We start from the raw sequence: 20,025 nt of genomic DNA, 5'->3' as shown, positions 1-20,025 counted from the left end.
AAGCTTAAACACCTTTTTATTTTTTATTTACAAAACCCTATTTATCATAACATGTAGTTTGGCTCTAAAGCATTTATTTCCCCTGCATTGTTCGTCATGCACAAAATCACACCCTGCATTGTAGGAAATGGCTGAGCCCACTTGAATGCTCACGAATTTCAACTGACAATCACTCACATGAATTAAAGTACCCCCCCCTCTCTCATAAGCAGGTGCTATTTGCCTGTTCTTTTAGTCTCATTTTATACACTTCAAGCATTGGGTACAAAAAGCCATTTTCGATGACTCTTATTACCAGCTCTGAGCCATCACGGCAAGTTACTATAGAAATAGTTAAATCTAAATGGAAATAAGTGCACATACTAAACATTCACTGCTCAGTTTTAACAATACCTTTTTATTTATTTCTACAATCTGGAGGAAGGGTCCATTGCTTTTAAAATCTGTAGACATTTGGACGTATTTTTACAAGACAGTACAGTTTTTGAATGTCACACAATGATCACAGTTTCATACCACCACATGCATATAAAGACACGTTTAAAAGTCTTTTTCTTTTCTTTTACAGAAACAGTTGGAGAGGTCAATAAACTTCAACAAGGAAGGATTAAATTAAAGCTACCAAAAATAAATATTTAAAAAAGTAAGACTCTTAAGTGCACTAGTTTATGGCTAATGGAATCCTCGTTCCTCCCAAACATATGGGAATTGTTAATGCTCAAATGGTGAAATGTCTTGATGCATTGAGTCTTGAGAATATGGGCCATGAATGCAAAGAATCCATATACAATTTAGCAGACCAGTTGCTGTTGTATATCAGCTGATGCACAAATCCAGCTCCTGGGTTTGATTTGCTGCTTTCTGCAATGAGCTAGAGTGTACATCCTACAAGGTAAAGATCCCAAACTGCATTTCTTTTCTTTTTTTAAATCCCCCCCTTTCCCCCTTTTAATCCCCTTAAAATCTATAATCGCATGATGCAGTTTCCCATTATAATTCTGTTCTGAAGGCTGCTTTTTAAAACCCCTGTCCCTTTAAACAAACCATCCGCTCAGCTACGCTTGTCACAACCACACCTGCAGTCTCTAAAAGAGTGTGAAAATTGCACAACGATGCCAGCCATTTGGCTGCTTCTAGTGATGCCATTTGGGGCCTGTTGACTCTGCCCTAACATGGCAGGCGGGGGGCGAGACCTAATGAAACACACCACTGAAAGCAAGAATGGGGTGGTGAGCGAGGACCTTAACAGCAACAAGGCCACTCTGGACCCGCTGTGCAAGCGATTCCAACATTTCTGCCTTTGAGATCCCTTGATGCCTCAGAAGTAGCCGGTGCTCAAGTAAGACTGCATTGCGTGGGTGGATATTGCAAGTGAGAGTGAAGCACGCTGCCAGCCAGGTTCACCAAAAAGTCTTGCTATTCTATGGCTTTTCTAGGCTCATGTCGCCTTGCCAGTCATTCTCTTCATGGAGCTCTGCTTACATGGGACTCAGCTATACAGCTGCAAATAAAACGTTTTAAGTGCAATGTACAATGTGACTCTAGATGGCGATGGTGAGCCTTATGGAAAATTCAATGTATTTTTTAAAAATGCTTTTAAAAAAAGGCATTTTAGAACATTTTTATATGTGTGTAGATTCCACCATGGTCTTGGCTAGCAGTCCCATCCTAAATAAAAGCTGCTTCAGGTACCTGAAATAGCAGAGGCCTGTGCTTTCCGAGCAGGCTACGTTGAATTATTTTCATTCTGCTGTACCGAATGCACTCACTGCAGTATGCCTGTGCAACCCTAGGAGCAAAGGAGCCTGCCTTTTACTGAATCCAGCAGTGGTCTATCTTGTTCTGTATTGTTTATGTGAACTGACAGCAGTTCTCTGGGGTCTTTCCTAGCCCTCCCTGAAATGCCAAGAGCCTTGGCTCTTCTGCATACAATGAATGTCGTGCTGTTGCCTGTACCCTTTTCCTATGCAGAGATGTACCAGAATCATAAAATTGTAGCACTGAAAGGTACCCCAAGGGACATCTAGTCCAGCCCCTGCAATGCAGGAATCCTACCCACAGCCATCCCTGGGTGGGCTCGAACCACCAACCTTCTGGTTAACAGCCAGACACAATGACCCATTACGCCACAGAGGGAAATACTAGTAGTGCGTCACTTTGAAGGATGTATTTACAGGATTAACGATCAAGCAGGACTTTTGTTGTAGTAATTATTTAATCTGGGGAAAAGTTAGTTGCTAATTTTTTTTGGGGGGGGGGGCAATAGTTCTTTTGATGTTGCGGCTGTGTTTCCGTAGCTGAAAAGTTCACAGAAGACAGAGCAAAGAGAAGGTGAGAAGCAACTCTGTAGATACACAAAAATAAACAGGCAAAGACTCCTAACAAGTTTCCTGGCATAATAGAATTTTTTTTTTTTTAAAAAAATGCAGCTCTCTGTGGCCAAAAACACTGGCTATCTGGCCTCAGCGGCTAAGAATGTCACATTGAGACAAGTATTTCTGAAGCAAAGGAGGTGGGGACAAGAAATGAGGGGAAGAAGAGGAAGCATGCAAGGAAAATAACCAGAACTAAAATACTGTTCAATGACTCAGGACCACAAGGCAGAAACTTAAATCCCAGTTGGGAAGGACTGTCAGAAGGCCTGTTCACAGATGTGTGCGTATTGTGCGTGAACATTCAACGGTTGACTCACAGACTCCTGTTTGTGTCGACTGAGCTTTAAAGAGCGGGTTTTCATGGGGAAAGCTCTGGAGGGAAAAAACCAATGGTGCTCAGACATGGAGTTTTAAAGAACAGATCTCTGCCCAAAAAGTGCAGGGCAAAAAATAATTGTGGGTGAGCCCTGAGTTCCACCTTGGGAACTGTGGCTGAAGGGAGGCCTAGAAATATAGTAGAGAAAATAAAATAAGGGGTGATGTGGAAGTTTGATCAGGAGCATTTGATTCAACAATGAACATCAGGTCAGAAAGCAGTAGCTTAGATTCTTGCCTCTGGAAGCCCAGTTTTGGGGATTTCCTGCTTAATGCTGAGAAGAACATGCACCTTTTAATTAGAGAAAGACCCTGACTCGGCAGGAATGGCAGGGGGATCCTTCAGATGTTACTGAACTACAACACCCATCATTGCTGCTATTGGCCATGCTGGCTGGTGCTAAGGGGAGCTGGACTCGAACGTGACCTGGAAGGTCAAAGGTTCCCAACGCCTGCTCTAACCAAACAGACTATTCACTTTATAACTTATTTATTTATAGCCCCCCTCCATTTTGTTACTATATTTTAAAATTGAGAGGAGAGGGTAGAGGAAGGGCTACATTGGTATCCAAGAAATAAGAGTGAGATGAGAGTGTCAATGGATCAATCAATAATTGAAAACATCCCCCCCCCTCAACAGCTGATTCAAGAAAAGCTGTTTTTCACTTGATCTAAATTTCCTCTCTTGGACAAAGGCAGGTCTGTTTCAAAACTGGATGCCGATGAAATGGAAATAGGCCTTTATTGTGTACTTATTGCCTTTGTATCCTATTCTTTCTCCAGGGAGCTTAGAGCAAAGTATATGGGGGTCATAGCTAGAATCCCATATCACTTTACTAAGTGTAATCGCCATTGAACTCGAAAGAGAGATACCTCAGAGTAGGCAGGTGTAAGATTGTGCTGTACCCGACTTTTGGCTTACTGTGGAGATCTGGCTTCTTTTCTGTACAATTTGGGGAAGGCTACTGTGTTTTGGAATAAGGAATGCCCCCTATTAGCTGTGGAGTACTGGATTGAGTAGTGAAGCTGAGGTGCATCAATGACCTTCCAGCAGCCAAGTCACTGCTGCTTACTGGGGAGCAGAAAAGGTGATGCAGTGGCAAGGTTGTTGCAGTGCAAACGTATCAACAGAACCAATTTGATGTTCCTGCCAGTGCATTAGCACTGCACCACCCTCCCCACTGCCTTACCCCTCACCCTCCTGGTAAGCTGCAGGGAGGTCACTCCACTCCACCATGTTGCCTGCTCCTGGAGCTGTTGTGGACTAGAATGAAGAGCAACACATGTTCTTAACTTCCCTGCATTTGTAGTAAATGAGAGCTTTTTAAAACTCAGGTTCATCCCTAGTATAATCTCTTCTGTTTCTCCAGCAGCCAAGTTTCCAAAGTTGGACAGCGTCCAAAGGCCATACCAAAGGTGTAGCTTTCCATTGGCTGTAGGGCTATGTGGCACAAGCATTTTAGCCTAAGGTAAAACAGTGCTCTTCTATTAAGTTCTTTGCCTTAGAAGAGGGCTGGCCAACAACTCTTGAACTATTTTTTCTTGGTTGCAGCATGGGGATGTTTGTAGCAGATCCTTAAACTCTCCAGTTGCAGCTTTGTAATTTCTGCAGAGAACCTGTGTGAGTGAGTGCGCAGTGCTTTTTTAGAGGAGCACAGGAAGGTGCCTTAGACCCAGTAGCAGCCAGCATGGTGGGGCAGACCTCCTGATAGGTGAATTACTGCTGCTTACTGGCAAGGAGAGGGGCAAAGTGGTGGTGTAGTGCAAACACATTGGCAGCAACAGTGGATTGACTCTGCTGGTGCATTTGCACTGCACCAACCTTGCTAGCTTGCCCTTCTCCCTCCTGGTAAGCAGCAGTGATTCACCTGTCAGGAAGTCAGGATAGCACCATTCTGTGCACTACTGCTTATACCAGATAAAGCTATTTGTCCATCTAGTGTGGCTTTTTCTGTCTGGCACTGGCTCCCCAGGACCTCTGGCAGAAAAGTCTATCCCATCACCTGCTACACGGCCCCTTTTAGCTGGAGATGCCTGGGATTGAAATTACATACCCAATGAGTCCATGTTGCATAGCTCTTTGCTTTCTCCCACATAGCGGAATGCCGTTGGCTTCTCTTTGGGACAGGAAATAAATCACTTAAGATGGGGACCCCATTACAGCCAGGGCAAAACCCACCTACCAGCCCACTAGATGGCCTCACTTCCACCAGCTGGAACTTCTGTGGGTTGTGCAATTTACAGAAGAATATCCAGGCCTTTAGGGCTGGGAGAATATACCGATTTAGGTTTCTCCCAGTTTCTCATAGCCAGCATGGCTACTAATCAGGGATGATGGGTGATGTAGTATACATACATCCTGCCCATCCTAATGAATGCATTTCACTACTTGTACCTGCGTAAAAGGTTCCTAAACTGGATAATCGGAGGACCAGCTGACATTTGGGACAAACATGTCCATTTGAGCTATTAAAGGCTTAATGTGGTAAAATGGTATTTTGCAGCACAAGGCAGTCACAGGTTCACATCTTGTTGCATATACTGCAAATCTATCTATATCTATCTATCTATCTATCTATCTATCTATCTATCTATCTTCTATCTAACCATTGGCTATTTCTTCAGACTGCTAGATATCTGGCACCAGCTCTTCCCATTATTCAATTACTTTTATGCAAGTTCCATATAACACAAGGTTTCATGTTAGAGCATGTCGGAGCCTTTGCTTGTCAGAGCTGGAGGCCTATATAATAAATTTCCACACCGTGTGATTCTGTTGATGCAATGGAATCAGCTCTTTATTATAAAGGAACAGAAAAAACAAACAAACAAATCTGGCCACATGCTATATATATATATATATAACAGAGGTAACCAAAGTGGTAGCCTTCAGGCGTTTGGGGCACCAATTCACATCAGTGCCAGCCAGTATGGCCAGTGGTGAGGGATGATGGGAGCTGTAGTCCACAACATCTGGCAGGTGCCATGCTAGCTATTCCTGGCCTACAGCAGCTGCTTGATTACATATCCCAGCACATCTAAGCAATGTCAGATCCTAATTGGAACAAATTGTGGATTCTTTGCTCAGTTTATACTTGGGCAAATCCCTCTAGTCTATGCAAGGAATAGAGTAACCAGATGCAAATGAAGGCAGGGCTCTTGGTCTCATTACCTAGTAAGTGTGGCGATAAGGGATGTGGGAAGCTGCCTTTTATCATGTCCATCTAGCTTAGTATTGTTTGTGGACTCTACACTAACAGCAGTGACTCTCTAGGGTTTTAGACAGAGTGCCATCCCTCTGCAGCCCTACATGATGATTGAAACTGGGACCTTTTGCATGCAAAGCGCTACAGCCCTTTTGCTTGATGTAAGATTACATTTGAAAAGGAGGAAACACTGAAGCCTGCAGCGCAGAAGTGCAGGGAGCAGGTGATTGAAGCATCCATGCCCGCTCTTTCCCCTCTGCAAAACCCCTTCCCTTAAACTAAAGTTCTGTCTTTTGCATTAAGTGGAATCTACTTCCCTGTTTCCTGTGCTTGCCACTTATTCATTGAGTGGGGATTCGAACTCTAGTCTCCCAGGCACTCTAACCATTACACCACACGGGCTCCGTTGCCTCCTGTGCCTTCAACAGCTTGATTTCTTTTTTATTTGGCATGGAGATGAAGCAATCGAGAAGACGCCACTTGCTAAATTTCCGAGTGCCAGGCAGCTGTTACAGGCACCAGAGCGCAGCTTCCACTCAAAAGTTGGCAAGCGTCTTTCCCACTGGTCTCTGCAGGAGGAATCGTACTGGAGGCTAGCAGGCAGGTTTATGCTTCCTGGGAGGATGTGCGGTGCTGTGAAGCTGACACAGATAAGCTTATGCCTGGCTGTGAGGGAAGCCTTTTCGTTTCTGTGTATCTTGTCTTTGCTGGGACTGTGTTTTAATTATGGTTTCACACTGCCTGGTAAATGCTGTGCTTCTGAAGGTGTGCTGAGTGCTCTTTCCTAACCACACCAGCACCAGTTCCTGCTCTCAAGGGGAGGGGAATTCTGAATTATCTGGACCAGGCTTCCTCAACCTTAGTGCCCTCTAGATTTCAGCTCCCACCTGCATTGGCTGGCGCTGATGGGAACATCTGGATAGCACCAGGCTGGGAAAGGCTGGTCTGGACTCTTGGATCACCCACTTTTTTTGCACACAAAACATGCGGTGGATAAGATCTTCTCAACTGGCCACTTATCCTGGCCAAAGGATTGAGCCCATTACGTAATCCATGCACTCTGATTGGTTTTAATCTTATTATAACTGATGTACATCTGGAAGGGACCTCACGGAGGTCAAAGTATGAAGTTAACGGATTACATGTCTGCGTTCCACTTAGATCAGAGTCTGAGCCATTCTGACTGGCACGCGCAAACATACACACACTCCCACAGAAGGAGGAAATCTTCACGTTAACTCCGATTTGCACTTTTGAAACATCTGACAGATTAAGGAGAATATCAAAACACGACAACGTTGGACTCCGCGACCTTTTTTGCAGTCATCACAGTTCAGTGGGAAAATACTGTAACATTCCTTTAGAACGGACACACACGCAAAATGAAATAAGAAGGTCAACTATGGAAATTGTTGACAATAGAGACTCTAATATATTATTCTGTAATACAAAAGAAGAATTTTGACTTGATTGCCCTATTATAAATTTGCTAAAAATACAGTCATATATTTATATATCATTCCCCACCCCCACCCCGTTTTTTTTTATCGGAACAGAAAAATAGACTACTCTGGAATGCATGAAAGTCGCCCGACTTTCCCCTCAGCACTACTTACAGAGCCAACACAATGGCAAACTGGAGGAACAGCAAACAGCTGTACTTTCAACCAGAACTTTATTAAAGCCATATTCTCCCTGACAGGTTGTTTATAAAGCAACCTCCATGACTACTTTTGCTTTGTTTTGGTTACCATCTAAGGGGAATTCATGATTGGTCGTATGGGAAAATTTGACAAAGTGAAAGCGTGACTCTGAAACCTCTGTGCTCTCAGTTCATTGAGAGTGGATGCCCACAACCCTGCTTTTTTAAGAAATGGGATGAGTGAAAGTCCCATATAATGGGCGGTTTGATGGAATTGCTCCTCTTGGACGTTCCATGGAGCTTTAAACAAGAAAATCGTGTCCAAGCACAACAATTTATAAGGGACCCTCTTCATGGAACAGCACACTGAGGGTAATTTTAATGGGTAAGTAGGAGCCTCAGTTTGGCTAGCTCATGGGGAGTCAACATGGTGCCCTCCAGAGGTTTTTGGACTACAACTCCCATGAGCCCTTGCCAGAAAAGCTAATGGTCAGGGATGATAGGAGTTGTGGCCCAGTTGGGAATGGATGGCTCTGTCGGTGTTGTTTCTCATTTTTCCAATCTTGAATTTCTACAGCAGTTGGTATTATCTTTTAAGAATTCCTCATGAGAATTCACCAGCCTTTTAGTGTTACTTTTTCCAAACAGGCACATTTTTCTACTCAGTTCTGCTTAATATACATATTTTTGCAATGCCATTCCCCCAAACATTATTTTCAACAATACATGTTTTGTTTTTTAAATATACACTTTACCCTATTATATGCATTTTCGTACATCTTACTTCTGTTGCAAAATTTGGAGATGAGTGAATTTTTAAAGAACAGCTGTGTTTGGGTTCACATATTTTCTCGGAAAGTGTGAATTTTGTAGATTGGCTTTTAAATGTGAGTCAAATCCAATTTCTCCCTGTGCCTCAAGTCCAGCAACACCCAAAGGGCACCATGTCATCTATCCCCTTTAAGAAGGGCTCTTGAGTACTGTTAAGGCTAGTTGACAGACAGAGGTTGTTAGGCAGCTAAGTAGTGAGATAGGGGAAGAGGACGTCCACAGCCGCAGCATCCCTCATCATCACGATACAGGAGGGATATGTTAATTTTCTCCCTTAAATGCTGATACTGTAGCTGGATTTTTGTCCAGTTGCCTGTTGGAACGCATTGGGGAGCTGGCAGCTGTGGAAGCAAGTAAGAGTGCCTCAGATTTAGCACTCCCATGGTGGAGCAAAGCTTGACATACTATAAGCCCATCATGTGATAACCGGCATGTGAACAGGCTGTGCGAATCCACGTTCACATATATTAGTGTTTTAGCCATGCCACAGAATACCCACTGCTATTGTTGCTTTGTGTGGCGATTGTACCAATGGCATGGCATGGGTGCTTTGGAAGAGTGTTCTGATCTACCAAATGTCGTGTGGAATGTATCAGTCGAGAGAATGCGGCTTTAGTAACCTCCACATGAGCTTGAAATACCCCCGTTATACGAATCACAAGTTAGTACCAGTCGTCATTCTGTCAAGACATAAATATAGAATAGGTACAAATATTATCAATACATTACAGTCTTTTTTTTTTTTTACAGAAGAGAATACTGTTTTGCTTAAAAATCTTGTACCTTATTAGCTGCAAAGGGAAGGGAAGGCTACAGTTTATGATAGCCATAGTTGCTAAGGTAACACGTCACACTGCTCTGGATGCAACGTGATATACGTGGGGGGGGGGGGAATTCCTCAGGCCCTTTGCCACACAGTCTGTTTGGGGAAGAAATACGCATCCTGTGGGTCATCTTTTTCTTCTTTTGCAATCATTGATTCTCAAGACTTTCATAAAATATGGACCACCCGTAGGACAGGACAATGCTCTTCATGTTCCTGAAGTGTGCTTAGGTGATGTTTCTATGAAAAAAGGCACTGAGAAATCTACCATAATCATAAACACGGCTATTTTCTTTTTTTGCTAAAGGAAAGAAGAAGAAGCAAGCTAGCAGCTGAGAGAATTGTTGCCCGTCAGCTAAGTGCAAGGTCTGCACTTGTTCTTTTCAACCCATCTGCTGTCCATCATGGGGCAGGCAAACAAAGATTGAGGCAGGTACAAGGTGGAAGGCCCACCGACTGCAGAAACGACGGGAGGAATTCACTGTCACACTCGTCTAATGATTCCATCTGCATAACCATTTTGGTTTGTCAGAGGGCATGATTTCCCTCTCATCCCCCAGCACACACTTCTTTGCACCAGTTCTGGGGGTTCTGCTGACCCACCTGAGCCAATTTTGGGGGGAGGAGAGAGGGGAAACCACTGTTGCACAAATGGAAGTCCTTGAGCAGAGTGTCTGCTCATGGGACTTGTTAGGCGAATTCTGCCCTGTAATATGTTTGTTTATTTGCATGGTGCATAGCACATAGGCAAAGATTTAAAAAAAGGAAAGTGCTGATGATCAAACACCGAGTGAATACTTTCTGCCAATAAAGTTTATTGGGTCAAGAGGACCATTTAACTATGGTTAGTTTAGGAGCTATTGCTCTGGAATTTTTTTTCTCACCATTCCAGCAAATGGTCTGTCTCCAAAGTAGATACCTACACTCCACTTTCTCTCATTTTGTATGCTCATTATTGTTTGCTGGATTCTCTTTTTTCTCTCATGCATCTCTGTATCTTTTAGGAAAAAAATTTAATGAGAAAACAAGTTCTGCTTGATATTTGTGTGCTGGGCAGTACCATTTCCTGGGCACCCAGCACCCCTGAGCAGCTCCTGGGTCTCCAGCTCTGCCTGTTGCTTGCCCTGACCCTCCTTTAATATTTTTTTGGCCCAGCATTTTAAGCGAAGACCCGGCAGTTAGTCTAGATACCATACTTATTTTCCACCATGCCTCAGTGCAGTGTGCTGTGTTGAAGGCATTGTGGGAAATCAAAATGGCGGCTGGGCATCAGCCACCTGGTGCTGCTATGATTGCTGCCACTAGGGAAGCCCAGCAGAGCCCAATGACAGAGGAGAGAGCTCACCTGAGGGTGCTTTGTCCCAGGCCCCTTCAAACCTGAAGCTGGCCTTGCCTATTTCAGGCAGCCGGTGTTTTGAATGTTTGTGTTTTCACAGAGTGAAATTTAAAAGATTTCATTCTCTCTTCAGCAGTCTGAATTGGGACAGCCCTTCAAGAGACACATCAAATGAGACTCCTGCTTGTTTGTTTTACTGTAGGGCCACAGCAACTGGTTTACCACACAGAGTGTTTGCTCATTCTACCTCCTCTTGGCAAGTTCAGCTAGTGAAGGGGCCAGCTATGCATCTAACAAACAAGCAAATTGTACAGAGGCGTTATTTCAATACTTTATGGATTTCTGCATTGTGGTCCCCCTAAAAACCCACAAAACCCACTACTTTTCCCTTTTGTGATGAGTGCAGACCCTTCCCCAATTCTTTTGGATTTTTGCTTTCATTCCAAATGCTTTTCAAAAGTTCAGAGTAGATTTCCCAGTGCTCATACATCTATACTTAGTTTGTACAAAGCAGTTCATTGTCAGGCATCATTTAATTTAAATTAATCATAGGACACAATCCTAGGTTCTCCGGCGCAAGCTGCACTGAAATGAACAGAAGATACAGGACCATTGCCATGGTTTTGTGTAGAAGCCATTCACAGCAGTGCAGTTTGCCCCAGAGATCCATGTTGGTTTGTTTTTTTGTGGGGCAAAAAATGTGAGCTAGAATAACACTTTCACAAACAGAGGAAAGAAATGTTTTTGAGCATAGTGTATGCCCATCTTTAATTATTCTCTTTCTATAAGAAATCTATAGGACTTTGGCGGTTCACACTCAAAGGATAGATACTTTATGATACTTTTGAACAAAGCTGTCAAAAGTGACCCGGTAACATGCTACTTGAGAAGTTTGCGCTAGATGAATGATAGTTTTGTGTCACACTATGTCCACGCAAGGCAATAACAGGGCCTTTGGTTACAAGGAGAGTTGCACCAGTTGATATTCCAGGTTTGTTTTTTAAACGCTGTGATTCTTGTGACTGTCATCTAGGAACTCAAATGTCTCATTTCCAATAGCGATTTGTTAAATACAGGTACTTTTTCTCTATATGGCTATAGTCAAACGCATTTGCTTTCGGATATGAAAAATACAATTCCTCTGAAAACTTTTTACATGAAAGAATCAGCTCTAAAATATGCAATGTGGAAATCACCATTGTATACTTTTTATATATCAAAAAGTAATTTTTCCCTGAATTTGTTTTTATTTAAAACATTTGTGCTGATAATGGACATGACAGACTTTTAACACAAACAATTTAGGGGTTTGACTTGCAAATGAGCTAATTCACTTGCCTTTGCTTAAGCACATAAGCAGTCTAGGTCTTGCCTCCCTGTCAATCCCAGTGTTGAAACTATTTAACACCCCCTCACTTAAAATACATGGGAGTTTTCTGTAGCAATTGGTTTTCATCCCTAAAATAATCTTTCCCAGAGTCTAGCCCTAAACATGAAGGAAGCTTCCCGAGTTCAATGGAACTCACTTAATCGTCAGTTTAATTAAGAATGGATCACTGCAATAATATGCTTAAAGCTCATTTGCTGTATCATTAGTTCCTAATAATTATTTGATTGTTACAACTTAACTCTTCTAAGTACATTGTATGAATTACTGCGAGGCTCACCCTTAATGCAAGTTTTGAATGAACAAAGACGGACTTCTAACTTGGGGTAGGGGGTGTTCTTTTCAAATATGCTATTCTGTTGAGACTTTTGAATATAGAGGTGCATTTTTTTCTGCTGACTGTGCAACTTCTTGCACGGAAAGGAGCTTATCCGACTTTTACTGGCCTAAACTGTACACAATTTGAGCTTATCCATATCTTGATCTGTCTTATACGCATGTGAGTGAATAGGACAATAGCATAACCGTAAGGCCTCTCTGGAAATATTGGGAAATTATTCAGTAATCCCAACAGTACTGGATTACTGAATAATTCAGCCAGTGTGCAACATCTCCATACCTACATATAATATTGTGCCAGCCAGAGGTCTAACTTAACAAAGCGATAATGACAACCCCAATGCGCTTATTGCTTTTGTCCATCCACACTGTGTGCATTTGAGGCAGGAGTACAGTACAGCTTGAATGGACAAGAATGACAGTCATGACCAACTAACGACTATATGACATTGGAAACGTATCTGTTTGACGAAACACGTATATCCAGATAGTGGGGTAGTCTTTTACAGGGGCGCAGTATATTACTGACAGCTTTTCATTTCAGAAAAATTGAGCCTTGAGGCCTGTAGCATGCAGGTGGTTTATGCACCACTGTAGGTGCAATGCACTTCACTGATAAAATACCCATGTCTAAAAAGGTTACTGTGGAGTAACCTAAAAGGTTAAATGGAGGCTTAATATTGTAAATGGGCCATTCAGATACTGCACACAGGTCACTGACAACAGGTTGTTTTTTTAAACATTTTGGGTTTCACCGGGGGAAGGTTAAATCCAGATGATACGGGGGCAGGAGAGAATACAGGCCGGCATTTTGATGCCAGCAATGTAATGTGGATGCTGCGAAAAATCTGCATGCATGAGGAGCACCCATCCCATAATAAACACCCAGCTGGAAGCAACCTTAATTTGATGTATTGGCCAAAAAACTGCACTATTCCCAGGTTTTTAAACCTCAGTCCTTGAATATGGCCAGTGAAAATATTGCATATAGCCCATATGCAATATTTGGTATCTTCCTAGAAAACTGAACAAAACCCATATTATTATTGTAAGAAGAAAATAAGAACATGACATTTCTCTATACTACTTTTACCAAATTGCTCCGAAGTTTAGTTCATGTCTATTTCACATGTGTTTTTTGGGGGAAGGCAGTAACCTAAAGTTTCTTCTCCTACTGCCCACCTCTTATACTACACTTTGAGTCCACATCAGAGTACTGTGTACCCTGAAAGAGAAGTCAAACTTTCAATGACACATATACTACAGCAACAATGGACACAACATTAAGTGTTATCATCACAGTTATCGCAGTTCGTTACCAGGTGGGTAACAAATCACAGATGTGACGAGGCACAAATCAAGATAGTGCTTGTTTTAAAGTGCTAGGTTGTTTGTTTTTTATTTAAAAAAATACATTCTCTCTGCTTCTCTACGCCACCTTTGTCAAACGCAATAATAAAATCAACATAAAGTGCTTTTGATATCAGCAAACCTAAATGATACAAGATTTAATATACCAGCCTACCTTATAAATCCAAGCTGGTATTTATGGTTTTCTTTAAAACGGCCAGTTTAAAAACAAAATATTTGAAACTTGATTCTCTTCTCATTTACACCACACCTGTGAAACTCCAGTGGGAGCCTCTTATGATTCACAACCAGTCCAAATGAGAGGAGGATCCGGCTAATTGCTTAGGATTGTTGTTACTATTTTTGCATATTTATGTTTTTAAAACTTGCATATCTTTTCATTCTGCGCTATTTAAGTGCAAAATGTGGCAGAAAGATTCTTCTGGCATGGATAACAGATTAGGTGTAAGCCATGAAAGGATGTGCAAATAATTCAGGGAGCCGACATTTAATGCCTTTTCATACTATTAACTTTAGCCCCTTTTGTGCTGGAGATGATCATAATGCCAGTATGGACTCCCAGCTTAATTCTTTGGTCAGGATCTCCAGGGGTTGCACTGTCCTTTCGTTTACATTATGGCTGTGGTTTTGGGTAGTAGCCTTCCCCCAACACACAAAAGGGTCAGCTACATCTTGGTTGCTCCCTTCTAAGAATACCAACCAAACCCTCTCACCCATAACAGCAGAACAATGCTTCCTTCACACACCCATTCCCATTGTCTTTTCAGTTTGAAAACTGCCTTTCTAATCTCAGTTTAAAAACTGCTTTCCTGATCTCTGTTTTGGTGTTACTATGAGCAGTAATAAGTGCTATTCTTAGCTATAATTTTGAAGGGGTGTTTTGGATTTAGATACAAGTGGTGCAACTCACCCTGCTGTTACTTTTTTTTATAAAGAAAACTTCAGGTCTCAATGAATCTTGAAGTATTAAGCACACACAGAGAATTTAAACAGTTTATTTCTCAATTCACTGAATCCGCAATTTAACCAGCCCGTTCTGTTACCTTTCGACCTCGTATCCCTCAGAGAAGAAGGCATAGCTGGGGATGTTTGAAACAGTTGCCCTCATGCAAAAAGTGTTGCATCACTGATTATTCTTACCACACCTAACCATTTCTTCCAGTATTTGACTCTGGCCACCTTGGTCTCCTTTAAAGGGGTACTGCAGTGTCGGGTGCTGATACTGCCACATATAAGAGATCCATCAAAGAAGGGGGGGAAGTGAATGGAATATTTGGTCACACTAACTTCAATGAAGGAAGTCGAAAGGAGATCAAATTATGACCAAGCTGCACAATCTTTGTTTCAGTTGATGGCTGTGGGCAGTAACTTTGTAGTGGATCCAGAGAAGGACTTATTCCTGAGCCCACCTTGAGGGCATCCTCTTGCTTTTAAAAAACAGGTGGCTTGTTTCAGTCAAAAGTTCATGCCATGCAGAAGCTCTTCTTCGTGTGTTGAGTGTAAAGGCATTCCTTTTCAGCTTTCACCAAAAGTTCTGGGTTACATGTCAGATCTTTTGATCATGTGTGTTACCATGTCCTCCTCCACCCGGTAATATGTGAACCTCGGGTGAAATGTGGTTCTCTAATTTGATAGTTTCCTGGTTACCACGGGTTCTTCCAGTGATACTTTCCATGGAATAAAGGCAATTTTGCCCAATTAGCTTGGGTGTGGAGGGTAAAGCAGCAGTCTCTAAGTGGTTCTTCTCTGTTCTATAAACACTATCCCTTTGCCTTAAATAGCCACCATGTGTAATGCTGTATTTGGGAGTTGGGTTTCCTGGTGGGGCTTTGGGAGGGCTTGAGTCATACAGCAACTGACCTTCATCATCAGTGTCGGCGTCGATATATTTATGTATCCCAGCATCGTGGAAGTTGAAAACTATTGCTGCCTGCTTCTCGGGGGATTTTGTGGGTGTTCGAGTACTTGCAGTAGTATAGATAGAGGTTTCTGGACTCATTAAAGACCGATCAGAGTGGCCAGAACTATCTGTAGCTGCTCCTGTTGCTCCTTTGCTCTTGAGGGGATCTGGGTATATTCTCAGGACATTTGATGCTGTTGGTCCTATGGCATCCTCTTCCATAAAGTTAACCTTCAGGGATCTTAATTTTAGAGGATTGGTGACTTTTATGGTACTTTTGGGGCTCTCTATGAAAAACGTAGAGCAACGACTGCTTTCTAGATTTGGTTTTATCTCCATGAATTTGGACCCGCTTCCCTCTGGCCTATATGGATCCTGAAGTGGATTTATCCCACCTTTGTTAGGCAGCGTAGTTAGTGGGCTATGGGAATATCTCCCGGAGTCAGGAAATTCTGTAGCACAGCTTATATAACTGTCAATACTTGACATGCTCCTCATGTCAATTATTCCATCTGCCCGAGTGGTCAGCAAAGGGACCATAGGGCCAGGAATAGCTTCCATTTCTAATTCTTCCTTTTGCTTGTTGGGTTGACCTGACTCCTTCATGTTGAGGTTGGGCTGGGACTGAGCTTTCGCCATTTTGCTGTACATGTCTTCCAGCTGTTGAACATTCAGATGCTGAGGACTGGAAGATGAGCGAGCCTTTTCTGGTGACCCTTGTTCCTTTGTCTCTAAAGATTTGTTGGAGCTAGTTTCGGAGAGAGATCTCTTGGCCCATTTCCACTTGCTTGGGGATAAGTGATTGTCCTGAATTTTATCCTTTTTGCCTGCATTTTCTCCCTTTTTTTCAACGACTATGTCCATCAGTTCTATACTACGGGCAAAAGCATCCTTCATATTCATGGACACAATGCTCCCATTTCTTTTTGCTCTTTCAAGAGCTTCTCTGCGCTTGATGGCTTTTTCCTGCCTCTTCTGCTCTTTGTAGAACTCAGAGAAGTTATTTACAATGATTGGTATAGGGAGGGCAATGACTAAGACACCAGCAATGCAACACAAGCCACCGACGATCTTACCTAAGAGTGTTTTAGGGTAGATGTCTCCATAGCCAACTGTTGTCATAGTTATGGTTGCCCACCAGAAGGATGCTGGGATGCTCTTGAATTTTGTATCCTCCTCATCTTTTTCTGCAAAGAACACTAAGCTCGAAAATATCATAATCCCCATGGCCAGAAACAAAATGAGCAAGCCAAGCTCATTGTAGCTTCTCCTCAGTGTAAATCCCAGGGATTGCAAACCGGTGGAGTGCCGAGCTAGCTTGAGAATTCGGAGTATCCTCATGATACGGAATATCTGAACGACCCTCCGCACGTTCTGGAACTGAAGTACACTTTTGTTTGACTCTGTGAGGAAGATGGTTACGTAGTATGGCAAGATGGCTAACAAGTCAATAGCATTCAGCGGCCCTTTGAAAAACTTCCATTTCTTAGGAGAGGAGAGGAACCGTAAGAGGTATTCCATTGTAAACCATGCAATGCACACAGCCTCGACATGGGCTAACTGGTGGTTATCGGTGGAATTTCCATATTCATCTGTGCCTTGGAGCTCAGGAAGAGTGTTGAGTGACAAGGCAATTGTAGAGAGGACGATGAACATGATGGAAATGATTGCCAAAATCTGCAAAGAAAACAGAAAGTGGTTAGGGCCACTGAAATGGGTAATGATTTAGCATCGTTAAAATCATTTCATTTCCGGCTCTCACTTTTGCACATCAGATGCTGAAATGGATGGGCACGGCTTGCCTAGGTCCATTGGCCTCAATAGGGATGCTCTGGGTGGAACTTAGTTGGATACAAACCATTGTTTTTGTTTTGGATACCTGCTTTATATCATTGCTTAATGGTCTTTGTATTACATATTTTATACACAGATCCCAGGCACTACCCTGGTAGCCTTCATGTTCAAGGATGGGATATAGATTTAATTTTTAAAAAATGAAACAAAAGGCAGTAAACATGTGAAACGACCTGCCAAGATTATTGCTTTTAAGGGAAATAGGAAGTGGAATATCATGTGTTCTTGTTAAAATGACCTCCCCATCTATAGTTATGGAATTAAGAAACCTTCTTAGGTTCCTCTACTTCCCAAGCAGATAATCTGCTCACAGTGAAGGGCAATAATACCTTGTTTTCTTTTGTTGATAAAGCACTTTCATATTTATGCTAAAAATCTTTTCTGAGTAATTCAGTAATACATTAAAATAGATATTTATATGTAATGACCAGACTTCCTGTAATTGCTCTCAAATCTGGGTTCCCTTGGGACCAGTCAAATTTTGATATTTCAGCAGATGTTGGGATTATGTACCATATCCATACTCGACATTTCAGCTACCAAGGGTGTGTTTTCTACATTCTATTTAAGATTAGTTCTTTCCTTGTTAATTTGGTTTATCCTCATCTATATCTCAAACATTATGATTGTTATACCCTTCCTAATCCGATTAATAGATCTGGTAAAGAAGCCTGTGGCCTTCGAAAGATTAGAAATCATGGTAAATTGCCAGGCACCTATTAATGATGAGCAAATCTGTCAATTTCTGTTTCCTCCAACCTTAATTTCAGTTCTTCACATTTCCACATCAGCTTGCTTTAACAACAGTAAACACAATTGCCCCTAAAATACACATTTTTGCACAGCAAATTTCCTATACATAATGCATTTTTGTATGCTATTTGTCAGGGACCGGGCAGAGGAGGAATGGTGGAGACTGCCTCCCTATCCTGAGCCTTCCAGGGAGGAGGAAGATGAAGACAGTATAGATTTACAACTGTGGGTTACAGGAGGTCATATTTCAGAGGCAGATGAGGGGAAAAACTGGGAAATCATGGGACAGCCAGAACAACACCCAGATGACACGTTGTCATTCCAGACCCTCCATCTCCCAGAATCTGGAGAGCCTTAAAAGTAGGAGAGCAAAGAGCTCAAAGACAGAGGGCACATAGCAGCACCCATAGAGGAGACGATGAGAATGATGAATGAGAAAGCGGGAGAGGTGTGGGGTTGAGATTCACTCGGGACAACGCCATTATCCAAGAGGCTGGGTTCTATTGCCTGTCTGTGTAAAGAATGAAATAAAAAAGGATGATAAGAAACTTTTCCTTGTCCTTATACTTTTCTGGGCAACCAGCTGGGAGGCGCTGACAGCATCCTGACATTATCACCAATATATGCACTTTTAGACAGAGTTTACCCTAGTATATGTATTTTTTTTCTACACATGACTCAGAATCATAGAGTTGTAGAGCCATCAAGTCCAACTCCCTGTGCTAGGGTGGAGAACTGCACTGTAAAAGTTGGAGAAGTATGAATTTTGAAGGATGACTGTGTTTTGGTTCACATATTGCCTCAGAAAGTGTGAATTAGGTAGATTTGCCTTTAAATATGAACTCAATTGGATTTCTTCCCCACCCCTAGCTCTGTACACTTTCTGAATGCTTATCGTCTTCCGCGCTGAATGTAAACACAGCAGCGGTCACGATGCATCAGCCTCTGTGCACATCCACCTGCTTGGACAAAAATCAAAATAGAACAAGCTGAAATAGAGCCCTTGATCTTACAGTGGAAGCTGCCATTTCCAGTCACAGTCACACACAAAAGCAAATGGTAGATCAAGGTGCTAAAATGTTGCACTTGTCAGTTCACATCACATATGGGCATATAATACCTTGCCTGGAAGCATTGGTCCACCTGACCAATATAAGAATTGTCCATGCATTGGTAATATTCTCTTTGCAATATTAAGTTAGATGATGATGATGATGATGATTGATTTACCCATCCTTCATCCTAAGGTCCCAAGGTAGGTTACCGCATTAAAACACAGTATAATAAATAATTCAAAAGATCTTACAACCATAAAAATAAAGTGGTTCCTTAATAGCATATACCTCAAGTGTCAAAAGCCAGGTTAAAGACATTTTCAGCATTCTCCACTTCCTGGACCTACCCAAGCAATCACCTTTAGCTTGATCCAAGAAAACAAGGTGGTCAGCAGCCAAGGGTGGTCAGATGCACTTCTTAAAGCAGGATGCCCACCTCCTCGGCCCACAATAATCTAAAGTAGCCTTTCTCAACTACTGGTCCTCAGATGTTGTTGGATTACAACTCCCATTACTCCTAGCTAGAAGGACCAGTGGTTCGGGATCATGGGAGTTGTAGTCCAGGGGTCAGCAAACTTTTTCAGCAGGGGGTCGGTCCACTGTCGCTCAGACCTTGTGGAGGGCCGGACTATATTTTTTGGGAAAAAACTGAACAAATTTCTATGCCCCACAAATAACTCAGAGATGCATTTTAAATAAAAGCACACATTCTACTCATGTAAAAGCACCAGGCAGGCCCCATAAATAACCCAGAGATGCATTTTAAATAAAAGCACAC

The 20,025-nt window shown here is 42.3% G+C and overlaps 1 protein-coding gene across 1 annotated transcript in view; it reads right to left on the bottom strand.

Moving 5' to 3' along the window:
• Nucleotides 1–377: 377 nt before the first annotated feature.
• KCNB1 (potassium voltage-gated channel subfamily B member 1) overlaps nt 378–20,025 on the bottom strand; it is a 226,731-nt gene continuing 207,083 nt past the window's right edge. Inside the window, exon 3 of the mRNA XM_083508029.1 lies at nt 378–17,262. Within this exon, the coding sequence (XP_083364155.1) occupies nt 15,232–17,262 (2,031 nt within the window). The 3' untranslated portion in view covers nt 378–15,231. The remainder of the gene's footprint in view (nt 17,263–20,025) is intronic.

The sequence above is a fragment of the Podarcis liolepis genome, assembly GCF_965112155.1.
Source record: "Podarcis liolepis genome assembly, chromosome: 6".
Classification (NCBI taxonomy): domain Eukaryota; kingdom Metazoa; phylum Chordata; class Lepidosauria; order Squamata; family Lacertidae; genus Podarcis; species Podarcis liolepis.
This window is presented reverse-complemented; position numbering and strand designations above follow the sequence as displayed.